This window comes from Phocoena phocoena, chromosome 9 (genome assembly GCF_963924675.1).
Source record: "Phocoena phocoena chromosome 9, mPhoPho1.1, whole genome shotgun sequence".
NCBI classification, from domain to species: domain Eukaryota; kingdom Metazoa; phylum Chordata; class Mammalia; order Artiodactyla; family Phocoenidae; genus Phocoena; species Phocoena phocoena.
Genome location: NC_089227.1, coordinates 26555714 through 26571055, shown reverse-complemented (window position 1 = coordinate 26571055; position 15342 = coordinate 26555714). Strand labels below are relative to the sequence as shown.

Genomic DNA, 15342 nt, shown 5'->3' with positions numbered 1-15342 from the left:
TGAATCCACCGGCATAGTGACTGAAGAGAGCTCTAGACAGGACATGGCTCTGAAGGCTCACTCCTTGGAATGTCCTCTTGCTCCCGGCTTATAAACAACTGTCCTGGGGAAAGGCAGGTTTTACTTATCCAAATACAGCCTGACAAATGGCACTTTGGAACTGTGCTTTCTGATGACAACGCGTTCGATTTCTGACAAAGCCTCTCTCGCACGCTGCCCCTGGAGGGGAGTCCTAAGTAAAACTCACCCCGCCTGAAAGTGAGGATCGCTGGTGGCAGGCTGGCAGCATGGCATCTGCCGGGTACCTCATCACCTGGCTCCTGTGGGGCTACTTGCTGGAGCTCTGGACGGGAGGTCACACAGCTGACACCCCGCACCCCCGCTTACGCCTGTCACATAAAGGTAGGTCACCTTTTCAGATCGTTTTGTTAGAAAAAAATGAGAAAAAAATTAAAGTCATTTATTTAACATTGATCTTTGGTCTTCCCAGACCCTTAACATACACCTGAAAATAATGATTGCAACACTGACCCAAGCTTCTAAATACCTCTAATGAATAGGTCATACTTAACCACAGCTGAAAATTGTGTAAAATCACAGCCTAACTTTGGAGATGTTATTTCTGTCTTGTAAATATTAGGTTTTGTTAATAAGTTCACTCACTAGCAGACATAACAGAAGAGGGTAGGAAGCAGGTAGTAAAGAGCCTTGAGGGGCTGAACCCACCAAGTTAGCAAAGGGTATTTAAATACCAATTTATGCATTTTGGGAAGCAAGTACGTCGGGGAAGGACTGTAGAAATAGAGGTGCAATTGGTTTTCTGTTTTGTATTGTCCATAATGGGGGTGAGAGGAGGAAAAAAGAAAACTCCTGAGAATCAAAATGATTCCTTGCCCATGATAACAAAGTCATCACCGTGTAATTAAAATGACTAACAACTGTTATAAATTAGCTTTCTAGTTGAATTGATTATTGGAAATTTTTTTAATGTGTGGCAAAAAAAAATGTTAGCAATCCTTGTGAACTGATTTGTACTGATTAAAGTGTTAGATACTATTTACTAGCATCTATTCTTTTTAATGTAAATTCATAGTGCTTAACTGAAGATCCATCTATCAGAGAGTGCTTAAATATTTTATTCTGCAGCTATGTCTTGTAAAGCAGCATTTAGTCATAAATGATTAAAAGATAGCTTTTGCATCAGTAAAGCCAGTCATGAATAGGTTTGATGACTCTTCCTCCTGTAAACAAACAACAAACAAAACCCACACTCTAAGAAAGTGGCTTTGCTGACTTAAAAGGAACTTGGAATAGATTTTCAGGAAAGAAGTATTTATTATCATTAACCACTGAGACAGATAATAGACGGAATAGTGAGCATTACATAAAAAACATTTTTCCATTGTGTAAGCTTTTAAATTGTCCCCACTGTAGAAGGAAGTCTGTATTTTAAAAATATGAGTGTAATCTTTACTCAAAAAAGGAGGGCTCAAATTTATGACACAGTTGTTTTTTTTTTAATTGACAATCATCAGTAGATTGGGCTATAGAAGTTTCTCATTTTTAGAACAGCTATAATCTATGGGTATTTTCTTAGTTTAAATAGATTTCCTATAGTACTCCCCAGTAGATAACATAAATTTAAGAAACACATTGACACTGAATTTGTGAAGTATTTAAAATATAGTGCCTAGAATTAGTATAATTCATTTGATTTGGGAAGATGTATCATGGTATGTATCAAAATACATACTCCTAAGAAGTTAAGATCAAATATATCTAAATGTAAAAATTTGATGTGATGGAATATGGACACATAAGGATGTCAGAAAAAAACCCATAATAATGGATTCTTTTTCTTATGTAGACAAGCGGATAAGCTGCCAGTTTGGGCAAGCTGCCATTCTGCTATGCATGGTATCAATCTTTTATACCTCATTACTAGGAGACTTGGTTTTTGATAGCTCAATATCAGTATGTTTCCAAAGATACCTCATTTTAATATTTCATTGGAGAGCTTCTAATTTAGTCAGTGCATGCATAATGTTACCATCAGCCTTATCTTCACCACATCTCCCTTAGTCAAAGGAATAACTGTAATTGGTTTTATGAGTCCTGTTAAGTGGTGTGGGAGGACCACTGCTAGAAGCTATGGGTACACTAGACAGAAAACTCATGTAAGATTTCCTTTTGGCTTTTCTTAACCTTTTGATTTAAGGGCACTAGCTGAAAATGTGCAATATTGTGCTCTTATGCAGACAGTATAGAGTTACCTGAAAATAGAATGTTCCCACTTGTACAGTTTAGTTAGCAAAGTCAGCTAAGAGAGCACAGCAGAGATGCAACCTGAAGCAACGATGCCTCCTGCACCGCAGGTGACTCAGTGGAAGAGAAGCACAGGACTGCCTGAGCAGGGATATTCCATCCCTTTGATACAGTATGAACAGCACATTCACCTCTCTACACTCGAGACTCAGTGGACATTTTAGTGGTGTCTGAAAACTAGGGGCAGAATATTTTAGAGTATACTCTTCTGCTATGTTAAATGATATCCCAAATGGTACAATTTTAGTAGTAAGTAAATTAGGTGATTAGTATTATAAATGAGTGCATGGTCCTTAAAAATAAGAGCCACTACTTATAAGTAATGTAGCACCTCTGCACTGCTGCCTGACCCCCAGTGGAGAAAGCTGGTAGGCTCCCTGGAGGTAGCCTACTGGATTCATCCGGGGATTCATTTCATAGCAGTGGTCCATGCCATATTGGAGAAGGACAAGCATCTTTCTTATATCTTCCATTATCAAGATGGTGTTGGAGAACACAAACCTCGTGTCACTTCCCAAAGAGGAGGAGAAAGTTTCATATGTTTACAAAGCTTGAGTTAAATTATATAAAAATATGTTCAGAAAAAAAAAAAAAAAAGAGCCCAGGAATTGCCCTTTTTCTCTTTCCTCCATCCTTCTCTAACTCTGGAAGTGGCATGTTCTTTTTTCCTTTCCTTTTTTTTTTTTTCTTTGCGGTACGCAGGCCTCTCACCGTTGCGGCCTCTCCCGTTGCGGAGCACAGGCTCCGGACGCGCAGGCTCAACGGCCATGGCTCACGGGCCCAGCCGCTCCGCGGCATGTGGGATCCTCCCGGACCGGGGCACGAACCCGTGTCCCCTGCATCGGCAGGCGGACCCCCCACCACTGCGCCACCAAGGAAGCCTTGTTATTAAACACAGCTTGAGAGGAGAAGACCATTAGGACCCAAAGGGAGAAAAGGCAGAGAGGGAGAGAAAAAAGGTAGAAAGTTGGGATCAGATATGGAGCATCTTCGAGCTTGCTCCTCACTACTCTCCACCCACCGTGGGATAATATTGAATTCCTCCCTCTTCTTACGGAATATCCACTCCACCCCAATATTAAGCAAATATGCTAACTTCAGGCAAGCCTTGTAGCTAAAAAGATGAAATATTTGCTCTTGTTGAGGCAATGCATATCTTTTAATGCATTTTATAGGTACAAGATAAATTGGGTTAACAAATAAAAACATACAAAGATAAAAATGGCAAGATTCTGCCCTGCCCTATAAGAATTTTCAGTCAAGATTTGAGTCCAGATTAACTATATCAGACAAGAATGTTAAAATTTATGAACAGTTAAGAATTTATAGCCAGTACCCTAAAGAGGGTAGTTTGGGTATAATTCATACAAATTTATAATATTCTACTACAAGGATTTCTTTGAAAAATAGCTATGCTCCTCATGACAGAAATGAAGGAAAGAGAGAATAGAGGGAGAAGTGTCCTGGTGGATTCAGCCACTTCCCTTCGTGGATGTCTGTTCTCTCCTTATCTTTCACCATCCTGCATTAATGAGGTTACAGGGAAGGCAAAAATAGCCTTCTTGATAATGGAGCTCAAAGAAGAAAAAAACAAATGAGGAAAGCCCATGTCAAAGAAGGAATCCCAATGCAGGTAGAAAGCCCCAGAAATTCAATCGAGGGAGGTTCCAGATAGGGTAGGTGTTCAAAGACCCAATGAGGAACTTCACGATTGCAGAAGCCAAGGAGAATGCCTGCTGATAAGCAGAGGATGTGCTCCCAGGATGTTTGATGAAAATTAGCTAAATAAAGGCATGAATATGGCAGAAGATCATTGCTAAAATATGTTGATATTATAAATGTAGATTTGAGCATTGAAAACATATCCATACATATAGAACGTGGGAGAGCGTGTTAATTACTCTATCTGTATTTGAATATTGTAACCAATTAAATACAGGTTTGTCATAGTTCAGAGAGCTCAGATTTGAAGTCAGAGGTCTCTACTCCAGCTCTAATTCTTCCACTTATGGTAATTATCTGTGCCTCAGTTTCCTTAATTTGAAAATAGGGGTAGTACTGGTATTTTCCCTATATATCTCACTGGGTTTTTGAGAGGATCAAAATGGAACAATAATACTGTAAAAGCACTTTATAACCTAAAAATGATCTTATTAATGTTTCCTAAAGACTGATAGAAAATGAGAAGGTTAGAAGGAATCACGTCCTAAAGACAAAAAACTCTTGGGAAATGGCTTGAGTTTGGATATCAGTAAGTCCTAGAATGATGCTAGTATAGACGACAGCAAAACTTGGTCTTAATTTGCATAAAATGTGTGATTTATCCTGATTGCATTCACTCCAAATCCCATTTCCATACCTTTGACCTCTAGTTATAATAATTTAGAAGATAATTACATCATCTGCACATTTTCCAAGATTCATGGCCAATATTTTTGCAGTAGAAGTGTGCATATATCTGTTTATTACACATACTTTTCACCACACATTTTAGAATTTTTTTCAGTTTACATTAAAAAAATTGAGATAGAATTCTAGAAGAGCACAGTGATAAATAAGTTTTGAACGATCATCCTGGAGGCTGTGGTATTTATTTTCTATCCAGGGCCAATGTTATAAAGGCAGTGACTGAGCCAGTTTTTTGTGAACCAGCTCATAGCTTGGGTTTCTCAGCCAGTAACTAGGTATTATCAGTAGTGACATTAGTCACACATCCCTGTGTGGTTAATAAATAAAAACTGGTCATAAGGCATGATTCATAAAGAAAGTAGTTAGATAGGACCCAGGGGTAAACACAAACCTTACTGCCCAGATCTCCATGAGGGGGAGTCAGTGAGAATTAAGTGGTGGGTTTATTAAGAAACAGTTTATATTTTAAGAAAATAAAAAGCCACTGGGTAACATGAAAGGAATTACAATATGTTTTGTGGAGTTTAATTTACACAGAATATACTTTTTATAGAGGAAGTCTATATTTTAGCAATGATCTTCTGCCATATTCATGTCTGTATTTTTATATCTGCTACATAGAAATATTGTTTGTGCATCACAGAAATGCATCTGGAGACACAAAATCTTCTGAATGGTTCTATGAATTATTTGGTTTTTTTTTTTAATAAATTTTTTTAATTTTACTTTTGGCTGCTTGGGTCTTCATTGCTGCATGCGGGCTTTTCTCTGGTTACGGCGAGCGGAGGCTTTCTCTAGCTGTGGCGAGCGGGGCTTCTCTTCATTGTGGCGCACAGGCTTCTTATTGTGGCGGCTTCTGTTGTTGGGAGCACGGGCTCTAGGTGCTTGGGCTTCAGTAGCTGTGGTTCGCGGGCTCTAGAGCGCAGGCTCAGTAGTTGTGGCACATGAGCTTAGTTGCTTCGTGGAATGTGGGATCTTCCCGGACCAGGGCTCGAACCTGTGTCTCTTGCATTGGCAGGTGGATTCTTAACCACTGCACCACCAGGGAAGCCTGAATTATTTGGTTCTTATCTGTACATTGAGTATGACAGTGAGAACACAGTTATCTTTAGTATAGAAGTAGGGTGAGGGAAGGTCAGAGTTAGGAAAAGCAATAAATGAACTGGGCCAATTTTGGACCAAAAAATAATTTAGTCACATAAAATCATTTCTTAAAAGTTTTGTGAAGGGCTTCCCTGGTGGCGCAGTGGTTGAGAGTCCGCCTGCCGATGCAGGGGACACGGGTTCGTGCCCCGGTCCGGGAAGATCCCACATGCCGCGGAGCGGCTGGGCCCGTGAGCCATGGCCGCTGAGCCTGCGTGTCTGGAGCCTGTGCTCCGCAACGGGAGAGGCCACAGCAGTGAGAGGCCCACGTACCGTAAAAAAAAAAAAAAAAAAAAAAAAAAAAAAAAGTTTTGTGAAGACTGTGTTCTATCCATAATATAGAACCAGTACTTGTTCTTGACTAAAAAATACATGCAACAGTCATGTTGTCACAATGGAATACTCTTTTTTTTGTTTTTACATCTTTATTGGAGTATAATTGCTTTACAATGGTGTGTTAGTTTCTGCTTTATAACAAAGCGAATCTGTTATACATATACATATGTTCCCATATCTCTTCCCTCTTGCGTCTCCCTCCCTCCCACCCTCCCTATCCCACCCCTCCAGGTGGTCACAAAGCACTGAGCTGATCTCCCACATGGAATATTCTTGTAAAAATTTATGTTGCTATATTATTTTGCTGTCCATGTCAGATTTGTCATTTAACGAGGGTATTTCATAGAGACGGCCTATCTTTCTGTCTGGTATGAGATCACTCGGTGGCCCCAGTTCTACGACCACATTATAAAGCACCAAACATCAGATTGGTCATTGCTGGTGAAAATTATTGTTAACAATCTGCTGAGTCAGTTTTCTTTCATCAAAGATATCTACTGGGATCACCCTGGGGAGTTCTGAGTGGGAGAGCGTGCAAAGATTTACTCCTTTATCTTGTGTCTAAGGCTCCTCTGTGGTTTAGTAGAGGAATTCAGTCCGCAGGAATCCAGAAATGGCACTTTGCGTGCATGCATGCCGCTTCATACATAGCCACCGTGGTATTTAAGTGTTCTGGTAAGTTCAGTCTCAGAGAATTTAAAAGAAAACAAAACTGAAATTATACCGCTCACAGCATTTTCCCAAAAGGTGCAAAGTAAAGATTTCAGTTATTCTCTTTGTTTCAATAGACAGGGCAAGTTGCTGTTAGTAGTCTTCAGTACAACATCTGACACTTTGGAATATTATATACATCGTACAAAGGATGATGATGATTTTAATAAAGAATTTTTTCACGGTATGGTTTTAAATAACATTTGCAGTGTAAGGGAAACTATCAGTGTCATTAGTTGATTCTTGGGCTTAAGCAAGCATTATGCTTTGTACTCATGATAAGGATGATAATGACAAGACTAGATATTTTATCAGCTGTATTTTCTGAACTGTGAAGGAAAAGGATGTGTTAATACCCCATTTGAACCAAGTGTTACAATCTCTGACATCAGAGAGCATTTTCTGTCAAAGAATGTGATGATTTCAAGAACAGAAACGTCTGTGGAATTGATAACTTGATTTCCTGTTGCCCTGGTGGTGGCCAAAGCAATTGATTACTCAAGAAGTTTTCAGCCTGCCTTGGGTCTAATACCTAGTTCAGGATATTCCCACCATAAGGCCCCATTGTCCTGGTAACCTTGACTCTATAACTAGTGTGGAAAAGGAAAAGAGAAATTCATGACTTGCCTGATTTCTGGGGCTTAGAAATATATTTCTCCTTTTGTCTTTAGTCATCACTGCTTTCTGCTCAAGGACTTAGCTCATAGCCTCGGCACAGTACATGTAGAAAAGTAGTTTAGGCCCAGGTTTTACAAAACACTCTCACGTTCTAATATCAGTAGCCTAAAAGCTCTAGACTTTGGTTGAGGCCTACCTAATCTGAATGTTGCTTCCGGCTGTACGACATGAGCGAGTTACTTATTTTCTGAGTATGAATTTTCCCATCTTTAAAATGGGGTAATATATAGTAACACCCTGAAAGAATTACATGAGATAATGCGAATTAGTGTGGTAAATACTTTAGCCTTAAGAAGCTTTTCATAAATTAGTCAATGAATCAGAAGAGGTTCAGGGAGAATTAGCCTACTCTGGTTCCCTTTTTTATTCTAAAAACAATCATGAGTTAATTATTAACTTAACAACTTACAATAAGGGAAAATCTTTAGTCATCAGTTTTTTACTTGAAAGCAAAGGTTTTTAAAAAATGAAACCCAGCTCTATTGGAGTAGATGACTAGAAGTAACTAGGGATATTGGTATCTCTCATGCTTGTAAGTTACTGTAAGATTATTTTGTTGATAATTTAAGGAAAGTTGGAACTTTATCTGATGGCACCTTGGAGACAAGAGACCAAAGCCATAAAATAAACAAAAGTTACTAACAAAGGTAATTGTAGGCCTGGCTTTGTAAGGCACAATAGAACAGATATTACTAAGACCAGATCACACTGGCAAAAGTTCAACCAAACAGTGTCCTGTAAGCAATCAGCCCAACATGCATTGTTTGCTTTGAGAGAAAGCTTTCCGTTCTGCCTTCCCCTGGACCCACACACAGGTAAGGCATCTGCTGCAGAGCACGGTTCCTTACCCTTAGTCGGTGTTCAATCAATGCTCATTGACTGGGTATATGAATAAAACAATGATTTAGAGCAGTGTTTTCTAAAGAAATGTCTGATTCCAGGGGTGGGGTGAGGAGTACCAAGGAAACTAAGGAATCGTGAACAACTATTTATGGCTCCTTTGGTAAAACATACATGAAGAGGAAGGCTGGGGGTTTCTCTGCCTATTCACCTTCCTTCCCCTCAAGCGCTGCATTGTGTTGAAGCAGCTGGGGTCTCCAGACACCCTCCTGACAGGTCAGCCATATTCTCTCATCTATAATCAGTCTTCTTTTGAAAAAAACAAAAAAACTACTTGGTGGGCTTCCCTGGTGGCGCAGTAGTTGAGAGTCCGCCTGCCGATGCAGGGGACACAGGTTCATGCCCCGGTCCGGGAAGATCCCACATTGCCGCGGAGCAGCTGGGCCCGTGAGCCATGACCAGTAAGCCTGCGCGTCCGGAGCCTGTGCTCCGCAGTGGGAGAGGCCACAGCAGTGAGAGGCCCACGTACCGCAAAACAAACAAACAAAAACTGCTTTTTGATGCTCTCGTCATTCCTGGATGATCACTACAACGCCTTCCTTTTCTTCTCTTCTCACTTCTTTCTTTAACGTCTCCTCCGTGTTGTGTCACCACCACCCCACCTCTTTTTTTTTTTTTTTTTTTTTTTTTTTTTTGCGGTACGCAGGCCTCTCACTGTTGTGGCCTCTCCCATTGCGGAGCACAGGCTCCAGACGCGCAGGCTCAGTAGTTGTGGCTCACGGGCCCAGCCGCTCCGCGGCATGTGGGATTTTCCCAGACTGGGCAGGAACCCGCGTCCCCTGCATCGGCAGGCAGACTCTCAACCACTGCGCCACCAGGGAAGCCCCCACCGCTTTTTGTCTCCACCTTGCTTCCTTCCAAAGAGAGATTTTGATTTCTTCCCTACCTTAAGCCAAAAAGGAAATTAAAACATTTTAAGTGAGTGCTATTTATTGGTCCTCAGTTTACCTGAGTATTTCTTTTGTTGTCTCATTCAATGAATAGAAGAAATGACTTTTGAATTTAAAAGAAGCGTAACTGCGTTCATTAGGCATTCAAACTTGGTTGAAATTCAAGACTTAGGAAATAATGAAATATTAAATAAATAGCTTACTAGCCACTTGGACAACTTGTCCTGTTTGTCTAGCCTGTGTTTCCAGTGGGAGGCTGATGTTCCCAGCACCGTGGCACTGTGGGGACTGGGAAGGGAGAGTTAGGGTCCTGAGCAGGACAGAGCAGGGCCTGCCAGCCTGTCCCCTTTGTGGCTAAACTTGTGTTAAGTGTAAGAATAGTATTTTTATAAACCTATCTATTTCCATGTAGTTTTGCTTTGTGTTCTCTGAGTTATGATTTTTAACTCATTGAAACCAGAATAGATAGGGGGTTTTGTTTACAGGATAGAGCAGAAGAGTAGCATCCCTAAGGGTACGTCTCAGTGGTGATTTTAGGTGGCTGGAGTAACTCCAGAACCAGAAAAGAACAACAGCAATGAAAATGGGAATAAAAAAGGGAGAAAATAAGGTCAGCTGGGGACAGTGACCTTTTGCCTCCTGACCAGTTTCCTCTCAGGAAATGATGGGAACCGAGGAGAGCTTTAAATTCAAAGCTCGAGATACACTGTGGAACTAAAGCTGAAGAGGAAATGTGCTGACAGCCTTGCACATAGCTATTCACTCCTGCTGATTACTTTTTTCCTAATCCTGAGTCAAAAATGTATTATGGTCCATGTGATTTCGGAGATCGTTTCCAATTCTACAAGTGTAGGACTCCTTTCTTCTCCTCACCAGACCTCCCAGTGTGTCTAGTTTCTCCAGAACACTTTGAACATTTTATTAGGAGACAGCATGTTCTAGTGGAAAGTATGTATGGATTCACAGTTTAAAAATCCTAGATTTGAATCTACAGCTTATCCTATTTGATGTCTATTATTCTTGCTAAATCATTGAACTTCTGAGGCTTACTTTCCTCATAAGTGCACAGAGACTAATTTCTATCTCGTGATTGTTGTAGAAAATTGAAATGTACCATGGAGATGTAGAATATTGTATAATAATGGCTTATAATATTCTCTAAGTTATGTACTTGTCTTTAACTATATTTTAGGATCCTTGAGGGCAAGGAGTAGTTTCTTGGTGAGACCCTTGTGGACAGAATAAAGTGACTTAATCAGATCATTCCTAAAGGCTGGGTGTTTAGTATCTACTGAAAAAAAACAAAAGACCAAAAAAAAAAGAGAAAACTTTTTCTTGTTGTTTTTGGCTTCCATGTTATGGTCAAAATGACAAAATAAAGGCTTATTTCTTTAAGAGGTAGAGCTAATGCTGAATAATTAACCCAAGAGAGCTTTAGTTGAATTTCACTGCAGAGGAGATGATGCTACTTGTGATTTTCTTCTGCTCTTCGTCCAGAGTAGGGGCAGAGAGGAGACTGAGCTGGGATTAAGCCAGTGCTGTACAAAGTGTCCTGGCAGCATCAGCATCCCCTGTGAGCTACTGAATTAGGCTTACTGAGTCAGTGATTCTGGGGCTCAGGAATCTGTGTGTTTTTTGGTTTGTTTGTTTTTTGTGTTATATGGGCCTCTCACTGTTGTGGCCTCTCCCGTTGCGGAGCACAGGCTCCGGACGCACAGGCTCAGCAGCCATGGCTCACGGGCCCAGCCACTCCACGGCATGTCGGATCTTCCCGGACCGGGGCACGAACCCGTGTCCCCTGCATCGGCAGGCAGACTCTCAACCACTGCGCCACCGGGGAAGCCCAGGGATCTGTGTTTTAACAGGCCCTGCAGGGGATTCTCAATGCACATTCGGGCATGAGAGACACTGGGCTAAGTGTTTGGGATGATGCTACAAAGGAGCCTCACTTTCACATTCATGTTTTCATTTTTTTTCCTCCCTTCAGATCCATTACCCAGGCTAAGGTGTCATTTATTTAAATTTCCAAATTACAGCCTTGGTCTTCATACATACATTTAAATTCATAAATATCTAACTATTATACCATTCTCTACCTATTATTTTTTCTATTACGTAAGATATAGTATATATAGTTATTGATAATAATTCAACATATAAATTAAATTTGTTTTTAATGATTATTCGTGGTGTAAATTGTGACACATGGTGCTATCATTGAGTTCAGATAAGAAAACATTTAATGTTGATGGATTGTGGAAAAGCATTTTGTAAGATTCCAGGTGTCGTTTATCTCTCAATGGAAAGTTTTCTCGGACTAATGAAGTTAGGTGCACTTCATTCCTCAGTTACACATCCTAACCTTTCCCTTAAGGGATACAGAAGTTTCTGTATCTTTTTAATATTTATTCATTCAGTCATTCACTTATTCCATGACTACTTGTTGACCTTCTTCCTTGTATTAGATACTGAGCATCGTGCTAGGAATTCTAGAATAAAAAACACAGTTTTCTAAATGAAATGTGGTATCCTGGGTGGTATCCTGGAACAGCACAAGTATATTAGGTAAAAAATAAGGAAATCTGAACAAAGTATGGGTTTTAGTTAATAATAATGTATCAATATTGGTTCATTGACTGTGACAAATGTACCACACTAATGTAAACTATTAATAGTAGAGGAAACTGGGCTTGGGTATATGGAAACTTTCTATACTAGCGTCACAAATTTTCTGTAAATCTAAAACTATTCTAAAATAAGTTTATTAAAATACACACACACACACACACACACAGTGCCTCTACCCAAACCCTTTCTCCAAGAAGCTTAAGGTCTAATTGTAAGAAGAGACAAGTCATGATAAAGCAGGATGTTTTTTATACATACTAAAGGTTAGAACAAAGTGCTATGGGAACATAAGAGTTGGGAATGAAAAAAAACAGAGCTCAGCCTTGGAGATGAATAGGAGGAGACTCGGTAAGAAGCAGTAAGCAAACTGTCTATGTGTCTTAGGCTGTCCAGCCACCATGCCTGCCATCCTTCCACTGCCATCCCCTCTGCATATAATGCACCGTATCCTCCTAGAAATGCAGTTAGCCTTGAATATCTAATTAACTGAATCCCATTGTATTCATAGCTTTACTACTGATAGAATCATGAATGTTCTTTACTCATGTCGTTGGCTTCATTTCTATATGACTTTAAGGAATTGTCATTTTCTTTGTATGACTAATATATGATTAATGCACATTCATGAGTAGATTTTGAAAGTTTTGAAGGCAAGTATATTGCATTTTATTGTTTGAATCCTTAGAATCTAACCAATTTAAGTTACTTAATAAATTTACCTGACCTATTTCACTTAATGTAAAGAATTTCATTATATCTCTTAATTCTTTTGTCTGATGCCACATATAACTAGATTCCTAAAAAAGATGACAGAAAATGAGCTGTTGGAGCTTGGGGGGAGCATTCGGAAATCAGGAAAGAGGATGGGAATACTTCTGCCCCTGCTCGAAAATGTTAGGCGCTAGTTTGGCTTCAGGTTTTGTTACAAAAGCTATGAAGAGAAATCCAGAACGGCTTTAAAAGTTTTCAGAAAATATCCATATTTTATTGAAAGATAGTGTGAAGCTTTTGCAGAGAGTGGTTTGAGTTCATCTGGGCCGTTACATGATCAGTGTCCCATTTCAATCACCTTTTCTTCCCATTTGCCCCTGCTGTGATCTTCCAATGTCCAATGTAGCATTTCATTCATGTCTAGAGTGATGACCGATGAAGAGAGACAACTAATGCGTGAAGTCAGTGACAAAGCAGAAAGCAAAGGGAGGGCTTTGAAAACGTAGCAACTTATCCTACACCTTTGTTTTTAAGGAATGCCCTAAATGACCAAAAGCAAGAATGCTTTTTGTTTTTATCAGTTTATCCCTGTGAGAAGGTTGTTTTACAAATAATTTGACTATGCTGCCTTTTTGTTTTGTGAATTTATTATTTAAAAGCGTAGCTGTAGGTAATGATATTGCGAGAAGAATAAGGAATAGTTACCAGTTTTATAATTATGGTTAGTTTAGGTAAGCTTTTTTCCAAACCAAGTTAATTGGGAAAGAACCAATGAAAAATTTGCCTAAGATTTTATTATGTGTAAGCCTTATAAAAATTGACAATATATTTTGAAATGTTGTATCCTTGAGTTTTTTTGTTTTTATCACCGTATGAATCCATCAGATATGATACACCTAACGTAAAAGAGGAAGTTAATGGACATAAACGGAAATGTTATAAGTAAAGTTAATTCAGGAGAAAGCACACATTTGTCACTGCCCCGTACTACTCTAAGGAGAAAATAAATATGGAAATGGGAGGTGCTTGATTATTTTATTTTTAGAGACTAAATCCAGTTGTCAAAATAAATGTGTAGAAAATAAGATCATTTTGATTGCTTTGAGCAAGGCAAAACTATATGTTTTGTAAAGAAAACATTAGGAAAAGTAATGGAAAATAAAAATTGAAATAGCTCTATCATTATTGATGAAACTGATATAGCCAATTTTTCCTTATCAAAAGCAAAGTAAAAAAAAAAGGAAATGCAAAAGAAATTTCAACTTTGACATTATCACAATGCATAGATGCTACACATATTTCAGGTCAGATGAATGATATCTGACGGATACTTTACAATTGCTTAGAATGTGTACTAGAATATTGAGTTTGCTGGTAGTTTAAGGGTCTGCATAAACTTGAGTTAACCATATGGTGTATTCTTAGAATAGTCATACCACCCCATGTTTAAAATTTAAATTAAAAAGAAAAAAATATTTTTTTCAAAGTCAAATGTTAGAATTTTAGTTGTTGGCATGTTCAACTACCCATATAATTGCACCTTCCCATTAGTAAAGGAACACAGAATACTCCCTTTTTTGTTCATCCAGAATGAAGGAAAAGAAAAGACAGGACTTTGAAATACTGGAATGGATATTATGAGTCACCCCAAAATATCCATTTTATTACTATATTGTACCAGTTATGGGAAGTTAATATGTTTAAACTTCAACACCTTAATATATTTTGACTTCCTAGTAATTCCCCAAAGCAAAATTCCCTTGCAATAATATTTAGATAACCATAGAAAGAAAAAAAAATTACAGTTAAGTCAATTACACTTATAATTAAAAGACTATAATTGTATCTTTGTCGTTATAATTCTCAGAAATAAGACAAAAGTTATGTACTGGGCACTGCTTTTGACAGATTTTTTTGCCAAATGTTTTTTACTTGCTCCAAAATGTATATTCCCAAACTGAAGCCTGACATATTTTAGGATTGTAGAAGAGTTTTTCATATCTGGAGAAAAAATTGGAAGTCTCTAAGGCTTCAATAAAATTGAACAAGAATAAAAATGAAAAATAAAATTAGAAAATTGATACTAATGAGACAGTCTACATGCAAATCAAGCAGTAATCACTCAGAAACACATTCGATGCCTATTATAATCTAGGTGTCAGGAGGTGTAAAATAAATAGAATACTAGGATTTTATAATATGCAGTTATGCTTTGGAATATGTGATTATGTTTACTATGCATTTACATTTCTATATTAGTGAACTATGTGACAGTAATTTTTTTTTAGACTGGAAATGACATTTGTCCTTTTTAGTCTGCTCGTTTATACCCACTATGTAGTTAGAACAGACAGTGATATGGCTTGATTTTTGAATGCCCAGAATACTGGGAATATGAGAAAATATAGACAAAATTTGTCATTGGGAAGTTTTGCTCTTGATGGAATAAAACTCTTGCCAGCAAAGGCAGTAGTGTAGGGAACACTCTCCCCGTGAATGGTTTGTGCAATACTGTAATTTGGTTGCTGACAGCACTGCTCCATTTCACTTGTGAGGCTCCCCCAGCTAGGCTCCAAGTTTCCATTCACACTGCTAGCCACTGAAATTTCCC

The 15342-nt window shown here is 38.7% G+C and overlaps 1 protein-coding gene across 1 annotated transcript in view; it reads left to right on the top strand.

Annotated features, from left to right (window-relative positions):
* The first annotated feature begins 287 nt into the window (after positions 1–287).
* Positions 288–15342, top strand: part of SEMA3E (semaphorin 3E) — a 259454-nt gene continuing 244399 nt past the window's right edge. Inside the window, exon 1 of the mRNA XM_065883863.1 lies at positions 288–402. Within this exon, the coding sequence (XP_065739935.1) occupies positions 288–402 (115 nt within the window). The remainder of the gene's footprint in view (positions 403–15342) is intronic.